Source organism: Odocoileus virginianus, chromosome 2 (assembly GCF_023699985.2).
Source record: "Odocoileus virginianus isolate 20LAN1187 ecotype Illinois chromosome 2, Ovbor_1.2, whole genome shotgun sequence".
Taxonomy (NCBI): Eukaryota; Metazoa; Chordata; class Mammalia; order Artiodactyla; family Cervidae; genus Odocoileus; species Odocoileus virginianus.
In genome coordinates, this window is record NC_069675.1 from 98,545,290 (window position 1) to 98,572,300 (window position 27,011).

General features: G+C 58.0%; 1 protein-coding gene across 1 annotated transcript; it reads right to left on the reverse strand.

Annotated features, from left to right (window-relative positions):
• Positions 1-4,249: 4,249 nt before the first annotated feature.
• Positions 4,250-23,697, reverse strand: UBAC1 (UBA domain containing 1). The gene is made up of 10 exons (XM_020888369.2): positions 23,342-23,697; positions 19,053-19,173; positions 18,212-18,285; positions 14,876-14,983; positions 13,827-13,929; positions 13,441-13,549; positions 12,494-12,704; positions 9,459-9,545; positions 8,753-8,891; positions 4,250-4,811 (listed from the first exon to the last, which is right to left on the reverse strand). Exons 1-10 carry the CDS (start codon positions 23,477-23,479, stop codon positions 4,696-4,698), a joined length of 1,206 nt encoding a protein of 401 aa, XP_020744028.1. The 5' UTR covers positions 23,480-23,697; the 3' UTR covers positions 4,250-4,695.
• Between the last annotated feature and the right edge of the window lie 3,314 nt (positions 23,698-27,011).

Here is a 27,011-nt window from a genome sequence, read left to right on the forward strand (position 1 = left end):
AAGGAGCAGAGGTCATGGAGGTGATATCACATGTCACCCAGCCAGTAAGCTGTGGTCCCAGGGCTACGGCGCCTCTCTGCCTGCCCTCCCCGGCGGCCCAGGGGCACGTGGTTCAAACCTGGGCGTGCCTGCTTGCCTGTGCTTGGTCAGACATGGGCTGCGGCCAGGGCACGTGGCCTGGGCTGTGATCCCAGAGTCCCTGGGTGAAGCAGGAAGGTGCTGGATCCCAGTTCTCAGAGGGAGAGCATGAGTGGGAGCGCTGAGCACCAGCGCCGTCCCACCTCCCTCCAGGTGCCATTATGGAAAGCATCTTTGCAGCTGCCACACCCAACCCAACCTGGCCCCTGAAGCCAGGAAAGCCTAGGGTGGGCAGGGTGCCCAGGCCTGGACGGCTCAGGATCACCTATGGAGGTCCTGCTTGAAAACACGGTTTCTTTGAAGCCTGCAGCCTTCCAGACACCAATGCCGGGCTCACATCCTTCCCCAGCCCAGGCCTGCCCCCTCCGTACACCCACAGGGAGTCAGAGCAGAAGGGGCAGCCTGTCAGAGGTCCCGGGTGTGGAGGGGAGGCAGAGCACCCAGCAAGAGGCAGCGAGGGCACAGGGCCTGGGAGCAGAGGCCACAGCTGGGCCTGAAGAAGCCCACCCTCCACACCCACCCAGCCAGACTGTAACCCAGCAACAGGCAGACTCCAGGCTCCCCAAGCCTTCCAACGACCCCCACGTGCTGCCGGGCCAGCTGTCCCATCAGTGTTTCCTGAGTGCCACCAGGGCCAGCTGGTCCTAGAACGGGACGGCAAACACTGCCCCCCACCTGCTGAGAGTGAGCCCGCCCCTTCTGCCCCTGCTGCAGTGCCAGGCCACCTCTCGTGCCAGAGGACGGGCCCGGTATGGTGGGTGAGGACTTTCTCTTTGGAGGGTTGAGGCCGGGCTCTGGACTGGTCAGTCCTTGGAGAGCGGAAGCCCTCAGCCTCATTAAAACCCTGGCAGAAAAAAAATAAAAAAAAAAAAAAAAAAAAAAATAAAACCCTGGCAGGTGAAAACCTGGCGCTACAGACTGGCCTGGGGAAAGCGTCGTGGGAGTGGCGCTGTGGGCGTGGCCCAGATAGGGTGTGGCCGGTGGGTGTGTCCCGGGCGTGGTCTTGAGGGCGTGGCTGAATCCAGCCCCGCGGAGGACCAGCCCACTGCGAGCGGCGAATGCACTCTCTCCCGAGGAAGAGCAGGCACGCTGGGCCTCCCAAGTCCCCAGATCGGGGTGGGAGTCCTCACTCGCTCAACAAGCCCAGGGGCACGAACGTCGCAGGGACAGAGGGAGGCAGCACCAGCCGGGGCCTTCAGGGCTTCGGTATGGGGAGCTATCCCCGCAAGAACGCTTTCCAAGGACTCGCCTGTCCAGAACTCGGTCGTTTCCCTGACTCGACCCTCCGAAGAGAAAGTCCTCCTCCGACCCAGAGCCCGAGAGGCGCGGGACCCAGGTCCTGGAGCAGCAGGTGGCCTCTGAGCAGCCCCGCACCGGGAGGAGGAGGCGCTCACAGGCTGAGCAGGGGAGGTTCTCCGCCAGCCTCCTTGCCGTCTCCCCACTCCTCACACGGAGCTCCCAACCAACGTTGGAAACGACCCTGGGTCTCCATGTTGGCCACGTGGCGGTAGTATGGGTGGGGTGAGCTCTAAGCTCTAAGGAACCCTCGCTCATAACCAGCCATTAAGATTCATGACCTGGAAAAACAGCCTCCACCCGACGTCCTCGATTCCTTCTGCCGGTTCCCACGGAGCTGTCAAAGCCGCCTCCACCGGGCAAAGCTGCGCAGCACGGGGATGAATGGAAGGGACTCCTGGGGAAGCCCCCCCGTCAGGCAAGCAGGACATGGAAGGTGACGCCCCTCCCCTCCCTATTCCTGCATCTTCTCTTGCTGGATCCCCTGCACACCTGGCCCTGCCCCCGGGGGTCCAAACCCTGAGCAGCGGCTCGTCCAGTGACTGAAGGGGCTCCTCGCTCTGCGTTGCTTTCCTTGGGCCGCCAGACATCCTGCAGCTAAGGCTTCACATGGCATCATGTGCACCTAGAAACTAACTCAGCTTCAAATTCAGTGTTGTTCCTGTGGACAGAAACAATCACTAAACAACCTGTAACAGGAACAGAAAGCGGTTTTATTTGAGCCACACTGAGCACCATAGCCTGGGAGATTCGCGAAGCGCTTGAACTGTGTTCCCCAGACTGCAAAATAGGGGAGCTTGTAAAAGCAAACCCCACCAATTTATATCAATTGTTCGTCAGGAATTAGGGTCGGAGCTGGCACGAAGGAGGGGTGCTGGGATGGGTGGTTGTTGCTCAGTTGTGTCCGACTCTTTGCAACGCCATGGACCGCAGCACGCCAGGCTTCCCTGTCTATCACCAACTCCTGGAGTTTACTCGAACTCATGTTCATTGACTTGGTGATGCCATCCAACCATCTCGTCTTCTGTCGTCCCCTTCTCCTCCTGCCCACAATCTTTCCCAGCATCAGGGTCTTTTCCAATGAGGGTCGGGGTCCGAAATTCAGTTACCAGCAGAGACTTTGAGACCATAAGGCTGCAGATGTCAGAGGCTAGCAGATACTGTTTTGAGGTCAGCCGGTGATGACCTTGAATCTGATGCAGTTCAGAAAATTCAAGGTCTCAGTGAAGCAGGAACTGCCTGAAACTGCATCCACAACAGCTCCGGGCTCCTTCCTGGAAGCCTGAACCACAGTGACTGTGTGATGGTTAAACGCATTCTGTTCAATGGTTAAAGCAGGTACACGTCTGACTCATGTCCATTGAGTCAGTGATGCTATCTAACCATCTCATCTTCTGTCACCCCTTTTTTCCGCCCTCAATTTTTTTCCAGCATCAAGGTCTTTTCCAGTGAGTCATCTCTTCGCACATGGTGGCCAAAGTATTGGAGCTTCAGCTTCAGCATCGGTCCTTCCAATGAATAGTCAGAGTTGATTTACCTTAGCATTGACTGGTTTGACTTCCTTGCAGTCTAAGGGACTCTCTTCTCCAGCACAATTTGAAAGCATCAATTCTTTGGCACTCAGCCTTTTTTATGGTCCAACTCTCACATCCGTACCTGACTACTGGAAAAACCATAGCTTTGACTATAGGGACCTTTGTTGGTAGTGATGTCTCTGCTTTTTAATACATTATGTCTAGTTTGTCATAACTTTCCTTCCAAGGAGCAAGCGTTTTTTAATTTCACGGCTGCAGTCACTGTCTGTAGTGGTTTTGTTATAGGTGGAGCATAAGTCCAAGGGGTGCAAAGCCCTGCCGCCCGCCCAGCCATGACTCCCACCCAGCCTGGCTCAGTCTGGTGGTGAGTGGACTTGGCCGCCCAGCAGCGAGGCCGCCCGTTGGCAGTGCCCCACCTTCCACGCCAGGCACCTTGGACCACAGGCCCCACTGCCACGGCCTCCCCTTGGGCATCCCCCACATTGCCAGGTGCCACTTGAGACCCATGTGGGGCTCATGGGAAGAAAAAGTCTTCCAGGAACCACAGTGAAGGGCATCAGACCGCAGGGCCACGGGCCGGCTCATCTTGGATGTCCCCCCACAGTTGAATGCAGTGGGCCTGGGGTAGCCACAGCCAGGGCCCCCCATGGAGGATACTTCACAGGAACAAGAGCCCAGGTGGGCCATCAGCGCCCAGGAGACACCTAGCTGCCACAGTCCCCGCCCTCCCGACCTGGAACAGCAACGTGGGAATCGTGTCTGAGGAGGGCTGGCTGTCCAGGGGGATCCAAGGGACAGGATCTCTTCAACCAAAGCACACGGGCTGGTGGCTCCGGCAGTGCACGGGGGTCTGAAAAGGGGCCCTGATCCCTGCACACATCTCTTACTAAGGGGCCCCCTTGAACACCTGCCAGGAAAGAAGGCGCCCTGAGGCGTGAGGCCCACTCGCACCCTCACACGTCCACACTGCATGCACCAGGCCAGCCCCCAGATGGCGTGGCTGGTCAGTTTCTCATTGGAAAACACAGAGTGTTCATGTACTTAGAAAAGCAGACAGGGACAGGCAAAGCAAATCAACTCTGGCGCTCAGCTCCCACCTCAGAGACAGGGACACGTGGTCCCTCAACCCCAAGAAAAACATGAGATCCAGCCAAGGAAGCGTGCAGGTAGCTGTGCCGAGCGCCCTAGGGGAAGCAGTGGGCGCGGTCTCGGCGGGAACAAGAGCATTGCCAGGACGCCTGCCCCTCCTCCCTGGCTGAAACCAGACCAAGACACAGAGCTGGAAAAGGGGAATTTATTTATTAAAGAGAAGTCATCTGTGAATTCTTCTACTCAAGTTAGTACCTTTGACAATAACACTTTGGTTGAAACATGCCTTGCTTCAAATAACAAGTGGGCTCTATAAGCAGCGCCTACGGTCAGTTCAAGCAGCGGGTCAAGAGCCCGGGGGACGCTGGAGGGAGGCGACCCCTTCCCGGGGTGACGGCCTTGTCTGTAAACACTGTCGGAGGCTGGAGGCACGACCAAGCACGCTGCTGCCCGAGGTTTCTCAGCAGGAAGACCCCAGCAGGAGTGTGGCCCCGGCGCCCGACACCAAGGGCAGGGTCCCCTCCGGCCTACCTGCTCCCCTCCCCCAGCCCAGGGGCACCCTGGGGTCTGCACGCTCTCCCCACCCCTTGGGCTGGGAAGAAGAGGCCCTCCGGGCCTGGCGGCTGGAGTGCGCGGCCTACGCGCGGTTCAGGGTCTGGAAGATTCTGGAGATCTGCAGCATGACCGGGCCCGTCTCTGGGTCGTTCATCCACTGGGTGCTGTTCAGCGGGTTCTCGAGCATGTCTTCAAACGCTGTGGGGAGACACAGAGCTGCTGGGGGACCGCACCCCACACGCCCCACACGCAGTGGTGGGAGCTCTCTCCCGGCAGCTTCCAGGTGAGCGGGGACCGGGAACCCCCCAGACCCCCGCCCCGCGCATCTCATCTGCTGACACGGAAGGCGGCGTGGTCACTGTGGGTGGGGCAGGGCGACACGCCCATGTTCCCTGGTGCAGGGACTCTGGAAAGCATCGCGGCAACAGCTACTAGGAATGTTAAAACAGCGACAGCCCGTGCCTCAGTGACTCCACTTCCAGGCCCACCCTGGCAGGAAAGACTTATGGAAGGGTGATGTTGCCAGCTTAATAATATCTAACTGGAAAAATCAAACTGCTCAATCTTCAGGAAATGACTTAAAAAAACAAAAACAAAAACAGCACATTAAAAATGAGCAGTTCTCTGAAATGAAAACGTTGAATTTTTAAACGCTTTTATAAAGCAACCCCTCACCAAACAAAGGTGCCTCTTAGCAAAAAAGCTCTCCAGCCCAGACACACGATGGCCAACTCGGTGGAGAGCAACCGCAGGGTGGACGGTCGCCCTAGGATCTGGGAAGGACGGCTTTATGCCAGACCTCTTCATGTCAGCCAACGTCAAACCGTGTCCGTGAAAGGGGCTCACAGCTGCACAGGGTCACGGGGGCCCAAGCCGTGGGCTCCGTGGGAAAGTCTGACCTTGTTATGTTTACAACCTGATGACCCTCCCAGCCCTTAAGAGAGTCACCAGGCCCCCCTAACTGAAATTTCAGAAAGAGAACCCAGAAAGATGACTCAGCATCCAGGAGAACAAAACATAAAGTGGGTTTCGTGAGGTGAGGGAGCCCACGCCCCCATTCCTCCCAGCAAGCGGCAAAATCAACTCCAGAAGGAAGACAGAGCTGCACAGAAAGATGGAAAAAGCCCTAAATATGAAAACCACAGAGGGAAAGATTTATCCGAGGAATGACTTTCTGCTGCACATCTCATGCGTTATTAGAGATGAGAAGTGCAGCAGGCGACCAAGGAGGTCCCTGACGTGCAAAGAGCTGCTGACAGAGCTCTAAGAGCAACAAGGCAGCTAAAACAGAGCGACGGACGTGCAGAGGCCGGGAGAAAAGTGTTCCCAGGGACAGACAGAGCCGCTGGGTCCCCGCCTGGGGCGGCGGGTAGAGGGGTGGATCTCACCCGAAAACCCCATTGGTTGCCAAGACGTCACCAAGAGCTTACACGTCCACATTCGTGGACTTGCTCGTTTGCCTTCCAGCTGCCTGTCCTTAGGCAGTCGGAGCTGCACCCAAAGAAGCGGGTCCAAACACAGTTTACTGCAGGTGGAAGATCAAAAGCAACAAAATGGGACACCGTTTATTTTTTTATGAGAAAAAATGTTTTACTGAACTACAAAAGCAAGGTGATTGAAATTTATTTTTAGAATTTTTGTCTTCTTTCTTAATTCAGGATGTTTCCATTGTTTTATGGAATATTAGAGCTAAAAGTTCCTAGAGAAGGAAACGGCAACCCACTCCAGTGTTCCTGCCTGGGAACTCCCACGGACAGAGAAGCCTGGTGGGCTATGGAGTCCATGGGGTCGCAAGAGTCAGACGTGACCTAGAGACTAAACAGCAACAAAAAAAGAGCCGAAACGTACTTCAGAGGGGAGGTCTGAAGTGCTTCCCTTAGAAAGCCACGCGCAAAGGCTGCATGGTTGGGTGAGAGGCAGACGGTTCTACGATCACAAACGGGACTGTGTTAGCGCGGTGGTGGTTTCGTTTTAGTCTCTAAGTCACATTATTAACATAAATTAACAAACTTAACATATTTGTTAAAATCTCATAGAAGGAAATACCTGAACTGCTACAATCTCATTTTTAAAAGAGGAAATGCATCAAATGTGATGAGAAATGAAGCACCAGAAAGCTGCCCTGTGGTGAGGCTGCGTCTGCTCCAGACCTCACCAGACACCAGAGGGAAACCCACCAGCTGCGGGGGGTGGGTGGTGACTGCTGCTTCCTCAAGCTTCCCTGTGTTTTCCAAATGTTCTATACTGCATATTTTACTTCATCTAAAGAGATAAAGGTCATTAAAAATCCTACCAGAAATGCCTTGAGGGAAGTGCGTAGCTGCAGGGGCGACCTCACCATGGGATGCCCTCTCCTGCAGGATCCTGGGGCCTGACGGGGAGGACCCTGGACCAGTGCGCGTCCCGTCCAGGTCACCAACCCAGGGCCTGTACACCAGGCAGCAGTCACTCTGGGTGGTTTGTTTTAGAAATGCAAGAAACCCTCAATACAGCAGATGTAAAACCACATGATAATCTCGATAGCGAAAAGTCATCCAGGAAGCTGACCTCCCACTCACAATTGAAAAATCTTAGCATCTAACTAGAGAGAAAAGGGGAACTTACTTAATCTGACCAACTATGTCTTCAAAAATTAAAAAAAAAAAAAGCTTAGAGCAAATTAGCAAATCACACACTCGATAGTCAAGCACTGCAAGCAAGGCTTTTAGGAAAGGCTTTGGACAGACCCCGGCGGCACAGGGGACCCTCCTGAGGTCTCTGGGGAGGAGGGCCGGAAGATGCTTCCAGTGTGGAGAGGACTGGCACAAAGAGTGGAAATAAACTCACCACACAACACATCACTTACGTCTGGAATTGGGTACAAACAGAAAAACTCCCTGCTTTATGCCACTCACTCTTCCAGGTAGATCACAGACTTTAAAACAAGAAAATTTAAAACTACTAAAATAAGAAACAGGTGCAGGTCTTCCCAGGCCTGGAATCAGAGGGCTTTCTTTAAAGATGCATGTCATAAATGAAATAGACATGTTCCGCTGCATTAAGATACAGGACGTCTGTTCATCACAGTGATCAACAGAGAAGGCAGAAACTGACAGGGGATCCTGGAGATTTAAATACCTGAGAAAGGATCAGTGTGCGGCAGGCACAAAGAAGGTTCTGAGCGGTAAGACGGCAATCCAGCAGCGGAAACAGCCAGAAAAGAGGGGCGGTGGGCGTCCTAGGAGGGGCTGAAACTTCGGAAGAGGCTGTCCTTTAGAGACTGGGGAGACAGCCAAGCATGCAAAAGCCCTGTGTCCGCCTGGGCAGCTGCTCCCAGCAGCTGGCAGCGGGGGCCCTAAGCTGCTGTGGGCGGGGCTCCCTTTCGACTGGCAGGCTCAACATGCCCACACCCAGGGCCCTGCCACCCGGCCCGAGGCACGAAGCCCTGGGGGAACCCTCCCCCGAGGACCAGGCACGGAAGCGCCCAGAGCAGCTCCACTGGCCAGAAGCCGCGGGCGTCGGGCAGCCGGGTCAGCCGTGGCCCTGTCCTGCAGTGCCGCACCACGCGACCCTCCAGGCAGTCAGTCCCAGGGGTCGGCCCAGAACACAGAGGGGCAACTGAATGGTCTGAGGACACAGACGCCCCCACCGGCATCGCTGAGGAAGCCCCTGCTCGGGGTTGGGGAGGGTCAACCACAGCGGGGGCTGGGGGGCACCCAGGGACTCTAGGGGGCCTGGGTTGCGCTATGTTTTTTAAAAAGACCATTTTTTCAAGATGAACGGCAGGAATATGACTATTAATTTTACTATCACTCTTTAAAGTGGCACAGATCATATACGCCCTTGTGTATCATATCACATCTCACAGGCAAAACAAGCGCCAAGGCAACCCTTCACAGACTAAGAGCCACAGCCAGCCAAGCCTCCTCTGGGCGCGGCCCCGACCTGCTGGGTGCTGTCTACACTCTCCCGACTGGATCACCTGCTGGAGCTGGTTTTCAGAGCTGGAACGGAGTCACTGCACAGGAGGCCGTCACACCCGGGCAGGCCCCAACCTCTGGGCCCCGCAGTGACCCGGGTCCAGCCACCAGAACCCTGCAGGGGGAGCTGCGGTATCGCCCAGGGACATCTGTGTGGCGGGCGGGAAGCGAGGCACGTACCTAGTAAGGTTTTCGGGTTGGTCAGGCCCAGCTGCACCACGGGGTTGTCCAGGATGGCCTGAAACAGGGGGCTCTCGGGGTCGATGCCCTTGTCCAGCTCCTCGGGAGAGGGCTTGCGGTCGCCCAGCAGCCATTCGCACTGTGAACACCAGAGGGGCAGGGTCAGCGCCTATGGTCCCCCGCCAACCTCGACACCACAGTGGGGGCTCCAGGGCTGCCCCGACGGCCAGGGGCCCTGACAGCAGGGCCAGCCCAGCCCGGCTGTCCCAGCAGACGCGGGCGCCGCAGCTCAGGGCACGGCCGCAACTCTGCAGCCCGAGTGCACACCAGCACCCTGGCGCGGGAAGCGGCCGGGGCAAGACCTGGTCCAGGAACGGCTGAAGCCCAGGCCCACCCTGCCTTCCTGGGCCGTGTGGGCTGAGCTGAGTCTGCTCCCCAAGGGGCCCAGCGTCACCCCCAGCCCCTCCCTAGGCTCTGTCAGCAGTGGGCACGTGTCCACAGGGTGTCAGTGTGACACAACATACAAGCGTCACACTCACCCGCAGGACACGTGCCTTTCTCTAAGTGGCAAAGTCCAGATTTTCTCAGCACTTTAAACTCTGGACACGGTTTGAACCACCAACCCCACTGTTGCTCAAAAGCAAAGGAGCTGCCCTCGCGGGAAGGTGCCCACACCCGGGGTGCCCAGGCCGCAGGCGGCACTCACAGCAGCATTCTGCTGGTTGTTGTTCACTCTGAGGGCGTCGATCACTTCCTTCTCGTCAAAGCCCATCTCCATCAGGGAAATGACAGCCTGCAGGAGAAGCCACAGGCTCAGCGCCGCGCTCGCAGGCCCGGTGGCATCCTGGCAGGGGATGTCTTTAAAAAAACACCACCACGGGGCTTCTCTGGGGGATCCGGTGGTTAAGAATCCGCCTTGCAGTACACGGGACGCCAGTTCGATGCCTGGTCTGGGAAGATCCTACACGCTCTGGGGCAACTAAGCCCACGTGCCACCCACAATTATCGAGCCTGCAGCGTCCTGGAGCCTGGGAGCTGCAGCTGCTGAAGCCCACGTGCCCCAGAGCCGGCGCTCCACGACAAGACGCCACCGCAGTGAGTGCCCGAGCACCAAGGCTGGAGCGGCCCCCACGCAGCAGCGCGACCAGAGATAAATGCATCCTGAAAAATAAATTGGAAAAAAAAACCCACCAGGTTTTCTATTTCAAGACTGTTTCCCTATGGCTTCACGGAGACACTTGCTGGCTTTCTGAACGACAGAGGGTGGAACCGGAGGCTCTCTCCTGGAGGCTCGCTGTCCCACCCAGGTCCTGCCACGTGTGTCCCCGCGACTGCCAAGAGTGGGGCTGTCCCCACCACCTCGCACGGCCCCTCCAGAGGGGCCGGCCAAGCAGGAGGAGCAGGTCAGAGAAGGCACGTTGGCCGCTCCCGTTCCAGTGGAGACGAAAACGCCACTGATTTCTGAAACCGGGAGAGATTTTCTTCACACTTTATCTTTGAAAAAAAAAAAAAGCTTGAAATTAATCCTAAATGATTATTTAACAAGATTGAAGCTGTAAGTTAAACACATGTTGGTTTCTAGAGGAAACAGTGACCCAGTGCTCTGTGTCTGGGGGTGGTGGTACATTTTTAGAACAAAAATCACGTAACACTGCCTTCTCTTTATCCTTGACTTCTAGCACGTAAACACACCTTAACACTACCACAGAAAGGTAGAGGCTTCATCAAAGTTGCAAGGGTCTCTCCTAACTCTCGGGAGGCCAGACCCTGCCCTTGAAGCCCCCGACTCCCCCCGGGTGTTGGCTGGCTGCACGCCGCTGGCCCCCGTCTGCGTGTGGACACTCGTTGGCCCTGGCACGCTCTGGCTTCATGGACCTCACCCCATTCACCCTGCAGTCCATTGGGACGGCTTCAGAGAACTCGACCAAGGCAGCAGGCGCCTGCGAGGACGATCGGGAGCAGGGTTTACCTGGAGCCGGACTGTGAACAGTGAGCGTTCAGGTCAGTCCTTTCTGCCCAGGGCCCCCTCCCTCTGCTCCCCTGGGCCATTCCCCACCCCCGGCCCATCAGCACATGCTGAGGGCACAGCACCCCCGCAGTGCTTGATATCCACGTCACATAAAATCACCTGGAGTCCACTCTGAAACCCAAGGGTAGGAGGGCCTTTTCCATGAAGTGTCAACATAAACCGCCCTCTCTCCTCACTTCTGTCTCGGCCCCAGGACTGCTGGGGGGGATTCCAGATGCTCCCCATGCCCTTCTTCCCAGCCCTCCAGGGAGGACCCCATGTGGCCACGCTGAGAGGCCCCCGCACCGCAGGCTCTGCACAGTCACTGCCCTGTCCGTGGCCAGGGTCGGGGAGCGGAGGGAGCTGAAAGTCTGTCTCGGGTCCAAGCCTTGCTCTCCAACCTGCTCTCCCCAGGATCCGAGCTAACATCTCGTCCTTACCGGACCCTCCCCGACTGGTTCAGGATCACAGACCCCGGCCCTTCAAGCCTCAACACCCTTGTGGGAAAAGGAGTGACTTAGGATGGTTAAGAAGGACAACCCAGAGGAGGAAAGGCCTTTAAGGTGGTGACCAAGACCGTGAGCGACCATCAGGGCCTCACGGGGCCCTGCGGGAACCCCCGGGAAGGCAGGCAGCCCAACAGCAGAGCACGGGGCCCGCCCGGGGAGAGGCTGCCCTTCCCGAACAGGGTCCAGGGCCAACCGACTGGAATCCCGAGAGACTAAGACGAAGAGACACACTTCCTTCAGGACTGAGAAACGCTGGACTAAAGTACCCCAGGTGCTTCTGCATGCGGAGCTCAACTCAAGGGAAAATCCCACAGGAAGAGAAACATCGCGACAACAGCCTGGCCTCCCTGAGGGTGCACCCGGGGGACAGGGGCTGGGCCCAGCTTCACGCACAGGATGCAGGCCTGGGGGCCGTGCCGGGGGGAGCTGGAGCTGGACCCCAGGACCCTGAGCAGGGCCTGCATCCCCACAGAGAGGGGCAGTGGAAGACCCCCACCCTGGGCCCGTGGGGACACTCCACATGGCCCACCAGCCCTGCTGATGAACACGAGAGCCAGCCCCTGTCCGAGGCCCCACTCAACCCCGCAGACGCAGACTCTGAGTCAGCTGCAGAGGGCATCCCACGGACATAAGCCCACAGGTGAGGCATCAGGCCCCAAGAGATTGGGGCCACAAGCAAAATCAGGAGGATATGAAAAATCTGAGCCCTGACGCCTGGAGCTGACAGAGCTGATCTGAAAGTAAACAGAACACACTCACGGTGTCAAGACATCCAAAAAGATTAAATGAAAAGAGAGAACAGTGAAAAAGAACGTGGAAATGTAAAAGTATCAAATACAAGGTGACGGTGAAGAGGTGGCCATAAAGATGGACACTCAGGTCAGCGGGCCGAGTACAGCCAGAGGCCTTGGGACCCGGGCCCTTGAATCCCCCCGATGCTGCACTGACCTGCCTGACCAGCCTCCTGCTCACAAGGCAGCCCATGCGGCCGGTGGGTGCCCCTTCGGTCTCTGGACAGGGCCCCCGCCTGACCCCACGGCTCGAGGACACTTATAAACTTCAAACTGAAGACTCCAGACTCAAGTCTGTCCAGACCCCTCACTCCCTGCAGGGCCGGTGGCCTGGCCTGAGGGCCGCGGCTTCCCTCTCAGGACTCGCCTCGGGGGGAACAGCCCTCCACCTGTCAGATCCACCCCACCCCCGCCGCTGCCCATCAACACGCACCCGGGCGTCAGGACGGAACTCCCTTTTCCTCCGGATCTTCTTGAAGATCTCCGTCAGCTCATCTCTGGCCTCCTCCTCCTCACTGGTCCCGGCAGCAGGGGCGGCCTCGGCGCCTGCCTCTCCCTGCGAGGCTGGGCCTGGGAGCGGTGTGTCGATGGTGGGGTCCTCCGCGTGCTCGATGAGCCACTCCATGGCCTGGGGCACCGACATGCTGCAAGGTAAGACAGCCTCTGAGCACCGACGTGCTCCCAGGTAAGACGGCCCCCGAGCACCGACGTGCTCCCAGGTAAGATGGCCCCCGAGCAGCACCTCAGGCCAGGGAACTGAGCCGTTGCGTCCCAGGGAACCGGGCCTTTGCATCCCCAAGAAAAGCCTCTCCGACTTCATGGCATCCCCAACGCAAGCTGCCGAATCCTATACGAGGACCTAATGCAGCGCGGATGAAGCCCCGGCCCGGTCCTAACCTGCCACGAGGCACGGCCAGAACAGACGCCCACGTGCAGGAAGCCACAGGAGCCAAACACAGGAGGTGCCCGCAAGAGCTGGGATCCAAAGCAAAAAGAACACAGCCCGCTGACCACCCCTCAGTTACAGACGATTTATTTCAGATCTGAACATGCCAAAGGGCAAGTGATTAGTAACAGGAAACTGCAGGAGACTCCCAGGACACCACCACCCACATGCCAGGGTCCTCCTCGGCCCCGCCGGGATCAGGTTGTGATCCGAGTTCCCAGAAGACGAAAGCCTGGTGCAGTGCATGGCCACCACCACGCGCCACACTCCCAGTAAGCGGGTCCACCGCACACTGCCCTCTAAGACCCGGAGGCGGCCAGCGCTGTGACCCCGGAACACGCGTCCAGGTCTTCTACCGACACTCACACGGCAGGCGACTTGGTCACGGGGCCCGGGGCGGAAGGGTGTTGCCCGCAGCAGGGGCCCAGACGTACTGGTTCAGCCGCAGGGCCTTGGCTGCCCTGGTCTCCGGGAAGCCCATCTCCGTGAGCTGCCGCAGGGCCGCCTCGTCCACACGCTCGTCCTCGTCCTCGTCCAGCATGGCTGTGGGCCAGACACGGCTCCGTGAGGGCTCAGGCCGCGCCCGGCCGCACTTGGGGTGCTTCCCCGAGCCCACCGCAGGCCCAGCGCCCGACCTGAGCACCAGACATTTGTGGGTAACCTCTTACACCTCAGAAAACCTGAGACAGACCCGTCAGCTCTCACTGTGTAGACATGGGTGATGGTGTGAGGTCCACTAAGCCCCCATCTACTGACCCTTCCGTGCGGAGCGTGAACAGTGTCGGCCGAGGGTGGGCCTCCGCCCGGGGCCCGCTCCTACCATTTGCCTTCTTAAATAATTCCACGGCATCCGGATTCAGCGCCAGCAACTTCTGAGCCACCTCGATGAGAGACACCAGAATTCTCCGGAGCTCCGTCTGGAACTGCAGTGAAAGCACAAGATGCTCAACAAAGCTGCCCGGGTCTGAAACAACAGCCCCTGTCCTGAAACCCCGAATCTATGAGTCAAAGCACATCCAGATAACTGAGAAGAGAAACAGGGCTCTCAGCAGGGCGGGAAGGAGAGGCTTCATCGCTTAGCTCCAGCCCAGAGGCGGCGTCTGGCCTGTTGGCCGCTAAGCGAGCTGAGAGCATAGGCTTCACCGAACAAAACAGGCGGATTCTACAGGTTCCACTGGTGTGGGCCTCCAGCTTTCCCTGCAACCAGTTCTTCTCAACGGGGTGGGGGGGCTGCTGGGAATGTCATCAGAAACCCCCCTCCCAATTGCCTGTCTCCCTGACAGTGAGGCTCGGCCACCATGAGAGACACATGCGCCGGCCAATGAGAGAGAGATGTGCCCGGGCTCCGATGCCCTGGCCAGCACAGAGCTCTCTGGAGGAGACCCTCAGAGGCGTGCTCCTGAACTGAGCAGCCCGTGGCAGAGTCTGCAGACTGGCCCGCAGTGTCCTGCCCGGCAGGCGTGGAGCCCTGGCCCAGCTCTGGCTCAGGAGCACTGGAAACGCTCTGCTGTAGCTCAGAACCTTCCGATCCAAAATAGGCGAAAGTCTGATTTCTGTCTAAAATGTTTTGCCAAACTCAGGACAAAACTCACATTCCCCCATAGTATCGAATCCTATCGGCTCTGCCTTTCGATGTCTTTTTAAACCTTTTATCTAGAGTTAGTGAAAGTGAAGTCGCTCAGTCATGTCCGACTCTTTGCAAGCCCATGGACTGTAGCCCACCAGCCTTCTCCATCCATGGAATTTTATTTCCCCACAAAAAACCTCCAATACAGTGCACAGAGCTCCTGCGCCCCCTATGCCCCGCTTCCCAAGTGCTCTCGGGAGGGTTCCTCGGCCCCCACGGCCACAGCCCCCGCGGGCACTCACGTCCCTCGCGCTGGTCTGCACCACGGCCCGATCCATGTTGTGGGAGGGCAGGCTGGCGGTGGCTCGGAAGATAGCGTCTCTGTCCGGGGCTTTCTGCTCTTGTTTCTTCTGACACAGGAGAGGAATCAGAAGATCAGACGTGACTGTAACAGTGGCCAGAGGCAAGACTGGTCTCTGAACAAACAGCTCTAACCAGGGAGCGCTCGAGTCCTGGGAGCTGGAGCCACACGCCCCTGATGAGCAGGGAGGCTTCTGGATGGTTCTGTGAGTGGCCTCAGGGACAGAACGCTGGGCAGTCACGGCCTGCTGGCCCCAGAGCACGGTGGCACAGGGCTGGGGAGACAGACACAGCCTCCCGTGGCCACAGAATGACCGTCACACGGGGGCGATGGCTGAGCGGGCGGGCAGGCCACAGAGGGACCATGAAGAATCCCTGGACGCAGCCCGAGAAGCCCCATGCCGAGAAGCCCCGCGCCGAGAAGCCCAGCAGGAGAGGCACCACACTGACCCTAGACGGCAGATCCAGCCCCACTCTACTTGGCTACTGGTATGTTGGGCAGGAAAAGGCGGGTGCGGGCGGGGGGCACCACCCACCAGAGTGGCCAGTGAGCTCCCAGCGCCTCTGACAGGGACATGAACAAAGTCTGCAATGAGCACGACAGACAGAACTGGGGAAAGAAGGTGAAGGAGAGACACACGCAGGGAAGAGAAGGGCGGGCCTGGAAAGCAGAGAGCGAGGCTGCACGGTGCTCAGAGGCGGGAGTGCAGAGGACGCTGTGCCAGTCATCACAGAACAGCATCTGATTAGAAACTGTAAACATCTCTCACAAAGCAGGTCCCACAACCACGGGAATCCCAGAAAGAGAAAACGAGGGGGGAAGTACCAGCAAGTACCCAGAGAACTTCCAGAATCTCCAGGGTCAACGTGCAAGGAGTCCAGGAGGGGCAGAGACCAGGCACAGAGGAAGGAGAGCGGGGTTGCCCGGTTCCCACCGCCACCCTGGACACCCTGGGGACCCGGGGGAAGGCCCCATCGAGCATGCGCTCTCCCTCAGCAGCCACACAGGGCCCCCAGGCCCCGCCTCTCAGAGATGCTGGCGCGAGTCTGGCCCCATCCCACCCAGGAGAACAAGACGTTTGACTCTAGCAGGCACAAGGGCACGACGGCCCCAAGACCCCGCTCCTGCACTCACGGCTGCCCGACCCAGGGCCTGAGTGGGCGGGCTGTGCCTGGGGTCAGGTCACGTCACAGGGCACACTGTCTGGAGGACAGGGCCCTGGTGGGGGGGGGGGGGGGGCGACCTAATCAGGCGAGTCCGTAAACAGGACGGGCGGGGCTCAGCAGGCCATGGAGATTAAAGCAACAGGGATCCGAGGCACGAGCTCCCTGCTGGCTGCTCTGAAGGCGCGGGGACTGCAGGCCTGGAAGGAGGTGGCCTCGGGAGTGGAGGGTGGTCCTGGCTCACGGCCAGCAGGAAAATGGGACCCCAGCTCTTCAAAGGGTCGGAACGGGATTCTGCCAAACACCCGAAAAAGCCAGAAGCAGAGGCTCCCAAAAGGAAGGCAGACCTGATTTCAACTCCTGAGCACAGGGCCAGCTGGGCCTGCCTGGCACAGACCTGGCAACCTGTGTGCTAACGGGGCTGTCCCGCGCCGGCAGGCCCGCGCAGACACGGGAGACGCAGCAGGAGCCGCGCAGAGGGAGGTGGGCAGCCCCGTGTGGCGTGGCTGACGCAGATGGACAGGCCGGAGGAGCTGAGGGCTAGCTCCCGGAGCAGGCGCCAGCAAGTGGCCTCACACTTGTGACCCCGGTTTCAGACAGGTGTATCAGTTTGGGTGCAGAATCTAAAAAAATGACTGGTAAGCCTACACAGAGAACAAAATGAGGAAGCAATTACTGGCTTCAGGAAAAACAAAACTGTACGCAAAAAAAGGAGGGCTCACCTTTAGCAAACTGCTCAGGGCAGAGAGCGACTAATGCAAAAATAACAACAGGGACTCTGAATGTTTGACCAAGATTTAGAGGAGTGGGGGTGGGCGGTGGGGGGGCAGGGAGGAGCCCCGATCGCCAAGGAGCAACCAACAGAGTCTAAAGCTGTGGATCCAAGAAACAACAACCCGGGGTGTCGCTCAGAACCCAGGAGGAAAATCACTGAAGACAGGGTCAAAGGAATGCGGCACACTCGCCCCTCGAGCGCATGACTCAGGAGGGAGAAGCGCCTGCTGACTTATGACAACACCTGGAGCATCACCTGACTTTCTAAATGCGCGGACTACTTTGACTTTAAAAACGAATTATTCACAAAAACTGGCATGATCGCTTTTACAATAGTTTATCTGACAGATACACACATGGAAAAGGTGAGGGTCACTGCCTGGCAAGTCGCGCAGAGCCGTGGGGGTGAAGGGAGGCTGCCGTCAACACAGTCACCGAGGCTCAGGGAGTTGCCAGCGACCAAAACAGTAACCTGAGAGCCGAATCCGCCCCGCGGTTCTGGGAAGCAGGCCTGACTCCGGGGCCCAGTGAGCCAGGCAAGCAGCCTGCCCACACCCCGGCAGGTGTGGCTGCAGATAAGCAGGGCCTCCTCCCTCGGCTGTCACACAGGAGGCCCCGAAAGAGCTCGGCCCGCCACAGGCCCAGGGCCCAGCCCAGAGAGGCTGGTCTGTCTGCTCTGCGGTGAACGCTCTCCGGAGCATTTCGAAGCGCTGAGTAGGACACTCTACCCACCGCGCTAAGCAAAGGCTGGCGCTCACCCCAGGCACGGCAGGCAGCTGGCCTGTGGATAGAACACACCTCCCATTGCACAGGGGAGCCTCCGGGACCAGGCTTTCTGAGGAGCGAGGCTCTTGGGCGGCCACAACACACGGAGCATGGGCACAGTTCTCCGGGGGCGCCCGCACCAGGAAGGGGGGTCTCAGCCAAGTGCCACCCCCAAGGCTGTAGCAGCCGGTCCCATGAGAGCCAGACGGGACAGGTGGCCCCCGCCTCACCAGGAACCAACTCCACGCAGGCTGGCGCCCTGCTCTGCTCCTGCCCTCCGTGTGTTGTAGGTGGTCTTTAGGGACTTCCTGACCTTCTTCGGTCAGGAAATGAGAAGAGGAGGGACAGGAGCTCGAGATTAAGCCCGACCCAGACAACAGGCAACACACTCCTCTCCATGGCCCAAAAGCGGAGCTGGCCACTGGACCCACCACGAGGTGAGGCGTCAGTCAGCAGGCCGCCTGGCCGTGACAAAAGCCCGTGACCACGGGACCAGCAGGACCCACAGCCAGCCTCAGAAGTCTCTTTCGAGTCTCCCCCGACAGAGATCTCCAGTTCCAAACTCTGAAACTCACCTTTTCTTCTGCGGAGACATCAGCCATCTTGGGGAGGGGGGCCGGAGCACGCTTTCTGATCAACAGTATGACATCTGAGGGAACAGCGCGGCGAGCTGGTTACCACCTCACACCCAGTATGTGGCACAGAGCGTGCCAGGGAGACCCCAGGGCCGAGAAGCAGGGCTTCCCTCTGGGCACCTCCTCCCCGAGGGTCCACAGAGGCCCACTCTTCCCTCAGCCCCCGAGTCTGCCCCTGCTCCCCTACAGGCTCCGGCCAGGCAAGATGCTGGCTGAGGGGACCAGAGGGGACGAGCGTGCTTGTTTTAACAGCTCTGTTTTGAAAGTCTGGGAGGTCGGAACGTCTGGTCTTAACCCTCAATGCTAAGGCACCCCGGGTGTGGTCAGCGCCCAGCTAACTGTGCCCATGCCAACCAGACATCAAATAATATTCTAATCTTTCCAAAACAGGCCACATAAGGGAATCTCACAAATAAAATTGTGCTTTGAATGACATAAAAAGCCCAACTTTTCTCCGAAAGTGCCTCCACGCAGAACTCGGAGTGACTCGATGGACGTGCATGTTAAGCGTGTCTTCCGAGACGTCTAGAGCAACCCACAGCTGAGCTTTCCCGTCCCCTAAGTAAAGCCCACAGCAGCTCTGGGGACCCTGGCTCTGCATGGAAACAGCATGAGGAACAGAGTTCATGTCTGACTTCTCCAGAAGGCTGCTGCTCTTAGATTCCAAGGCACACACTTGGTTTCAACAAAGGAGAACGAAACCCTGCGGCTGCTGTGTCTCCCTGCTCAGCCTGCTCGGGATGGGGGCCACGCTGAGGGCGCTGTCCCCTCGCCCCCTTACCCTCGTCCTGGACATGCTCCTCCAGGAGGGTCTTGGCATCACTCAGCACCCTTTCAGACGCAGCGTGTATTAATTTGTGATGGGTCACACTCTTGGGGTCTTCTAAGCTCCCAGGCGCACACTAGTAAACAGAAAAAACCATAGAATGATGTCAAGATAGAAGATAAATCGATCATGATACTGATAATAGAGGACTTGACGCCCCGAGCCACACCAATAACTTACTGGTTTTCTTACTAAGAGTTAAAGCCGAGATGAAACCAGAGAACCCTGGCAATGGTGGAGACGCCATAGCCCCTAGTCCCCGAGGGCACTGACCTGGCCACTGGGCTCCCAAGTGCTCCTCAACAGGCTCATGGCTCGGACACAGAACGCCCTGCTGGCCATGAGTGGCTACCCGAATTGCCTCCTTAATCTGGAAAGATCTGGAGAATGATTTAAAGATGCAAATAGCAGGTCTGCTGTCTCCCAAAAACCTAAAGACTGAAGCGTGATCTGGGGTGTGGTCAGCGCCCAGCTAACTCTGGCCGTGCCAACCAGATGCCGCGGAGGTCAGTAAACACTCCAGCATTTCCCAAGCAGGATACCTCCTTGTGGGAATCTTGCTCCCCACCGTCCACCAGGGCAGTTGGCTGAGAGGAGCTGGTCCCTGGGGAGCAGGCCATAGCAGCCTGACCCCGTAAACACTCACAAGACCCTGAGGAGGCAGGACGGCCTCAGCTCAGTCCCAGCCCACCAAGCGACGGCCACAGGGGCCCCAAAGCGAGCCGCACGTGTGGCTGGCAGGGCCCGCCTGGCAGCCAGAGGGGGTCACCTGGCAGGTGGTTGTGTGTTCCTGATCGGCAGCCCAGAAACCCCAGAACACACAAAGGGGCGAGGCAGACGTGCTGAGTCAAGGCTGCCCCAACATGGGGCATGTGCCGGCCCCAGGGTCCTCATGATCCTTCTCAGCTCAGAGGGACCACCTTTCCACCTCCCTCTGCCATCAGACACCCCTGACACGTAACTGCTCACCCCGAGGGAGAAGCCAAGCCTGCTCTTCACCTCTCAAGACTGGGGTTTGAAGAGCAACTGGAGTTTTCAGCAATCAAACAGGAAAGAGGGGTCACGATGGCCTCAGGGCTACCGAGGCGCACACGCCGGGGTGGGGGGCTGGTGGGGACAAAGATGGAAGCCAGCCAATAGTAAGACACGCTCTGACCGCGTATGACAGAGACACCCCTCCCTGGAATCTCGCGATGGCTCTGCTCCCAGAAAAACTGGGTGTGCTTCTTCTAATTCTAAAATCTGCAGGCTAGCTGGTGTGCCAAGTTCAGGATGCAGTCTATGAAACACAATTTTCCAAAACAATCCGCATACTGGCTCCTGAAAAAAAACTGTACTCTGCAGCCTGTCAACAGGCGCCAGGAGCAGAACACAAGCGTGAGTCATCCAACTGGGCCTGCGTATTCCGTTCTTTCCTTTGTTCTCAGCAGAGGCACTGGAGCAAGCTGGGCCCTGGCCGTGGAAAAGCCGGCCCAGAGCCCAGGGCTGGGGCAGGGGCTGGACCCCAGAGAGCCCGCTTCCTCCCGGAGGACTGGAGATGGCCTTTTCTTCCCCTTGACATCAGTGTCATGTGAAGACGCGCCTTGGTGTGATCTAAGAAGTGCTACCAGCCCTGCCAGCAGGCTATGTGCCGGCAAGCTTACCACACAGAAAACACCCACCACGTCGCAGGGGGTCACTTTCTTAAAATCGTGACCCTCTGGTTACACGAGATAATTTACTTTGCCCCGTGATCTAAGCTTGGGCTAGAGACCACCACAGTGGTCCCAATCGATATAAAACCAAAAAGGAATAGGCCACAGTGGCAATCCATTTCTGTAAGAGTTATGATAATAAACCCTAGCAAAGCCACTTTATTCATTTAAAATGCATATGCATAATAAAAAGTATAAAAAAATACAGTAAAACTCCCAGGAGTCCTGTGGTGGGAGGAAACCCACAGTGTCCACTCCGAGCAGAGCAAGAGGCAGGGAAAGAGAACCCCAGCTCAGGCATGCAGGGGCGGGGAGCCAGGCAAGAGGAGCTGGAGCGGAGTGGTGACACCATGATCTAAGCTTGGTGCACGGGTTTCCAGGGTGACGGTCAAGCACACAATTTGAGAACCCTGTTTCCTAACTGGAAATGCCGCCTGACGGGCTCACAAGGCCTCGAACTTCGCCCCCAGGATGGCATGGGCACAGAGATGTGAGGACTTCCTGACAGCTCAGCTCTGAGTCCCAAAATGTATGCCGGGTTTTTGGTTGTGGAAGTCCCCTGCTGCTCGCCCGCCACTCGCCTCTGCCCGGAATAAAATCTGCAGGGTGGAATAAGATCTCTGTTCAAAGCAGGATAATGCCTGAAAACATCCCAAGTGATACGCCTCAGTACCGACTGGAATAAAAATATCGGCAATATAATGTGACTAGTTAGCCTAATGAAACTGGCTCCCTCATTAACCCCAGGTGCTCCTGAAATCCTCAGCAAGCCTCCGTGAATCTAGGAGTTTCTCGCTTCGCTTTCTTTCCAGAATGTAACATTTTGATGGTTATGCCAATCCTTCCCATTGGTGAGTTAAACGAAGTGCCACACCAATGTACGGGCTGACGTCCCCCAGCCGGACTCAATAGGTGACAGGCCACCCCCGCCGCACAGCCCTCTTGACTGACAGTCTGGTTCCATTTACAGGCAGGCCTTGTTTGGTTGTGCCCTGGCTTTATTTTGCTTCCCGGATACTGGGCTTTTCACAAACTGAAGGTCTGTGGCAAACGTGTGTCCAGCAAGTCCACTGCTACCATTTATCCAGTGGCATTATTTTTTAATTAAAGTATATACATTGTTTCTTTCGGATATAATGCCATTGCACACTTAACGGAGTATGGTGTAAACACAACTTTTATATGCTGGGAAACAAAAAATTCAGGAGATAGCTTTGTGGTGCCAGTTGCTTTGTTGTGGTGCTCTGGAACGGAACCCACAGTATCTCAGTCGTGTATCTGTATGCCATTAACCCACATGTTTGTTCTGGGCCATCAAGAGTCTAGCCCTGGGTGTGTGAAGACAATCCAGCCCTCAAGCGGCTCCTATGCTGACCGGGTGCACACAGCATCTCAGAGAGGTTTGCACTGGGCAAGCAGCAAGCCTCGCTCCAATGGTCTGGACGCTCAGGGGGCTCCCAGCCTTCCCGGTGAATGCTGTCGTTGTGGTTTTTAGATAGTGAAATCACCGGTCACTGCATCAGAACGAGAAATGGCCAAAACATAGCTGCCCAAGTGTGTGAGCCCAAAGCCCCCCCCCTCCATGACGTGAGACCAAGACATTATTCACATCCAAGGTTTTCCAGAAGGGGACTCTGGCAACCAGAATGCTCTCTGGCCTGCTTGCGACAACTCCACAGAACCATACTCCCAAAAGGACCTGACAGCATTTGGCGGGAGCCACTAGAACAATAGCTGGAAGTCTGTCCTTGGAGACCACACTAAAAGAGCCAGGGCTAGACTCTTGGTGGGCCCAGAACAAACGCGCGAGTCAATGGCATACGGCACTTTTTACGTGAAACGCGCACTAAGAGGCTGTGGCCTCCTTCGTCCTAAATTATGACATGGAGAAACTAGACCGTGAAAAGGATAGGGTTTCCTGAGGCAGCCTAAGTCACACGGACAGATGTCTTGGCCTGCCTTACAGAGTCAAGAAGCTTAAAGAGAAAGACTAGCGCTCTGAGGAACCTACTTGGGGTGCTCCACGTGAACAAACTTTAAAAAATGGTCTTTTTCCCGACCTGCCCACGTAATCCACGTAAAGGCCGAGGATAGCAAGGGGTGCATGAATCAGTTCGGCCAAGCCACACTATTTTAAGTGATTCCAGCCAAGGTGAGGGGGTGCGGGGGCGCACCAGTGGCCAGAGCCAGGCGCCGGCCCCCATGCCAGCCCCAGGAAACGGCTCCAAGCAGCCGTCTCTGCAAGGTCAGGGGAAGGCGCTTCTCCCGACGGGTCTCTCTCTATCTTCTAGGGAACTAACTCCCAGCTCCGGGAACCTCGCCGCGACAGCAAGCGCGGATGGATGGATGCTGGAACCGCAGGAGGCCCGGTTCCGGTGGCGACTTGGCCTCTCCCAGCCCGCCCTGACGCGCCCCGGCCTCCCGGGCTGTCTTGGGGGGGAGTTAGACCAGAAGGTAGAGGATAAAGCGCCCGGTCCGGAGCCCCAGGGTCCAGCGGGGGTCGGGGGCGGCGGGAGAAAGGGGGAGGCCTGGAGCCGCGGCCGGCCTTACGTGCTTTAGGCAGCGCTCCTTGAGCTTCTCCACCGAGGTGCCCTCGGTCGCCTCCTCCAGCCACTCGGCGCCGTCGGATGCGCAGACGTGCAGCCGCAGCACCTTGCCCGCAAAGATCTTCTCCTCCTGCACGAACATCTCGCCGCCGCCGCCGCCTTCGCCAGGGCCTGGGATCTGCGCCCGCCGCCCGGGCCCTGAAGGTCACCGGGGCGGGCGGGCCGGGGGCGGGGCCAGGCCGCCCGCGCGCTCCCTCGCTGGCCGCCGCCGCCCCGCCCCCGGCTCTCCCGTCGGCAGGCCGCCCGCCACTCGCCCCACCGCCCGCCCGAGCGGTCGCCCTAGCCCCGCCGCCGAGCCACCGGGGGCGCGCTGTCGCCGCCGCGCCGGAAATGTGTCACAGGACGTGACCCGGAGCACGCCGGGAGATGTGGTTCTCCTGCGGCTGCCTCGCCGCCGCCGCCGCCGCGCCGGAAGTGCGTCACTGGCCGCGCCCCGAGAGCTCCGGGAGTTGTAGTTCTCTGGGCCGCTTCCTTTGTCCCGCACCTGCCTGCGCTGTGCTGTCGAGGGCCGCCGGCCGCGCGGGAGACGTGCATTTGGGAGTCCGTTTTGAGATGGGTCTCAGTGTAAAATGCACACTGAATCTTAAAGAGTTGGCAGGAAAAGACCACGAAAAATACCTCAACAATGTTTATATATTGACAGTGAGTCGGTGAAAGTCGCTCAGTTGTGTCCAACTCCTTGCGACCCCATGGACTATAGGGTCCATGGAATTCTCCAGGCCAGAATACTGGAGTGGGCAGCCGTTCCCTTCTCCAGGGGATCTTCCCAACCCAGGGATCGAACCGAAGTCTCCCGCATTGCAGGCAGATTCTTTACCAGCTGAGCCACAAGGAAAGCCATATATATTGACTACGTGTTGGAATAATAGAATGGATTATGTGAAATATGTTGGCACTGTTTCTTTTTACTTTTTGAAGCTATGGCTGCTAGATTTTAGGTTGTCTGTGTGACTGCCGTTGTGTTTCTTTAGGACCGCATTGCACTAAAGCAGAGTCTCTCTGTGTGTGGTTCCTAGGCCAGCAGCACCTGGGAGCTTGTTAGAAGTGCAGTTTCTCCTGCCCTACTCCTGTGTCCCCGTCAGGGACCCTGGGGTGGGGCCCAGCACTCAGGCTGCAGAGCCATAGAGGTGCCCTCAGACAGGCACGTGAGCGCCACAGGGAAGAAACATGACCAGTGGACTCAGTACACTCGTCTCTGTGGGGGTGACAGGTATCAATATGCACTCTGCATTTCGGGCTAGACCTGGACCAGGTGACTGACCTGCACTCTCCCATCTCATCCATTCAAGGACCTTTGCTGAGCAGAGATGAATCCAACACCATCCCTATTCTCAGAGGCTGGTGATCTAAATGGGGAGGTGGTCCCGGCATCTCTCCCATTTTATACACAGCTTGTTTTCCCTGTGACCATTCTGCTCGTGTGTGAATTCCTTTTATTCAGTTTAGCATTTACCGATCGCCTCCATGAGCCAGAACCTCTGCTGCTCACGGGAAACATGGTCACGATTAAGGCTTGAGACCAGGCTATCACCCTGGGAATGGGCTTTCTCATGCAGGAGGTGCAAGTTTCATCTATTGTGCAAACACGGTCTCCCGAGACAAGAGACAGAAGGGGCCAGCAGGGCTTGGGGGTAGCCCCAGGGGAGCTTATGGGACACAGTGGCATCGGAGAGCTGCGGAGGTGGAGTGGAGGACACCAGGGTGGGCTGCCCGGGAAGCGTGCTGGAAGGGAAGGGGATGGGGCGGCACATGGAGCCAGGTCAGAAGAAGCCCCCTGAAGCATCTGGTCTTTGTCATGGGGCCCTGGGGAGCTGTGGTGCAGATGCTAGTGAATGAATGGCAGGAGGACAGATGAGGCCTGGAGGCAAGAGAAAGTCAAAAGCTCCCACGTGCTGGCAGAGGAGGGGCTGGGGGCTCTGAACCTGGGCAAGGAAGACAAAGGCAGGAGGAGGTGAGGTGAGCCTTTGATCGAGGGGGGCAGTGAGGCGGGTGGGTGGGGTGGATCAGCTGTGAGCGAGAACAGAATGAATGACAGGATCGCTTCCAATTGGGTGACGGGGTGCACGGCCAAGGGCTCCCCTGGGGTCCAGTCGTTAAAGAGCCCACCTGCCGATGCAGGGGACGTAAGAGACGTGGCTTTGACCCCTGGGCCAGGAAGATGCCCTGGAGGAGGAAAATGGCTATGCATTCCAGTAATCTTGCCTGGAACATCCCATAGACAGAGGAGCCTGGCGGGCTACAGTCCACGCGGTCACAAAGAGTTGGACACGACTGAGCAACTGAGCGGCGGCAGGGCCCAGCTGCACCCCCAGCTGGAGGGGGTCAGGCAGGGGCGGAGCTCAGCCCTGCCTGCGGGCCCAGAGGCGTGGGGGGCCCCCAGGTGGGGGTGGCTGGGACTGGAGTCAAGGACAGCTGTCAACATGGAGGCAGGGGCTGAGACTGTGGTGCTGCCCGCCCCCACCCTGTCCCCACTTTACGCAGAGGTGTCCACAGAGAAAACTGGAGGAAAAGTGTCCCACAGAGCTCTGAGTTTGGCCCCATGGAGTCCAGAGCGGGGATTTCCAGGAGAAAAGTGAAAGCCTGTGGGAGAACCAGAGCCGCCACCCGTGGACTCGGAGACTGGGGGGGAGATATAGCTGTGACTCCCGGGGTGGTGGGGGCACCGCGGCAACAGGGTGTCCCAGCCCTCGCTGGAACTGCAGCCTCTGCAGCTCCAAAGTTGTCCTTTTGGGTTTTTTGCCACAAGGGGCCAGGGAGCCCTCGCTGTGTCAGTAAAGAATGGTCTGGATCCCAAAGTGGCTCCTGGTGCCTGTCAGCCAACCCAGCCAGGCTCGCGTGCCCAGCCTCCTCCATCCACTGAATCTCCCCCAACCCTGCTGCCTGTGCAAACCCAGACCCCTCCCCAGAATTCAGGACCTCCTCCTTCAGGAAGACCACCTGGCTGTGCCTCCTTGGATCAGCACTTAGCACGCTGTGAGTTGCCCACCCCTCCAGTGACCCTATTGCCAGAGCAGACCCCTGCAGCCTGGACCTCTTTAATGATGGATTGGCAAAATATTGCTGAGAAGCCTGGATATAAGTCAGTGGTCTCCCATTGGCGGCAGCTCCTGCTTAAAGCAGAGGCCAGTCAGGGATGATTCCCCGATCCCGGGGTGCAGCTGTGGGCCTGGGACAAGGCTGCACTCACCAACTATGGTCTGTGATGGCTGATGTCCTAGGATTCCTGGGGTGTCCTCGGTGGGGACCTCCTTTTCCAAGCCTCTGTCTCCTCTAGTACATGGGGACCAGGCTTCCGTGCACAGAGAGAGGGCCCCCTTCAAGGGAGGACCAGCTGCCCTGCTTTGGGGAGCGGTCAGCAGACGTTGGACCTTCAGCCTCTCCTGCAGTTTCAGCTGCAGGGAGCAGCCTTGCGAGGTCACAGTCCTCCCGGGTGACTGGGCTAAGTGGGGTGTGAAGACCAACACGTTTCCAGTGACGGGGAGGACCTGGCCTGGAGCTGGCCCAACCACGTGGCCTCCCCGCCCAACCAACAGGTGTGCTCCCTAAAGCACACTGTGCCCCTGAGATCAGCCTTGCTTTCCAAGACCCCACCTAGCCCGCCCACCTGGCTGCCC

Bases quoted from the DNA above. Each gene is read 5' to 3' on its own strand.
- UBAC1 (XM_020888369.2), bottom strand. From the start codon at position 23,479: ATGTTCGTGCAGGAGGAGAAGATCTTTGCGGGCAAGGTGCTGCGGCTG. The intron at 13,930-14,875 runs GTGAGTGCCCGC...CTTTCACTGCAG, and splicing joins TGCAGACCAGCGCGAGGGAC to TTCCAGACGGAGCTCCGGAG. The intron at 4,812-8,752 runs GTACGTGCCTCG...GTCTCCCCACAG, and splicing joins CAACCCGAAAACCTTACTAG to CGTTTGAAGACATGCTCGAG.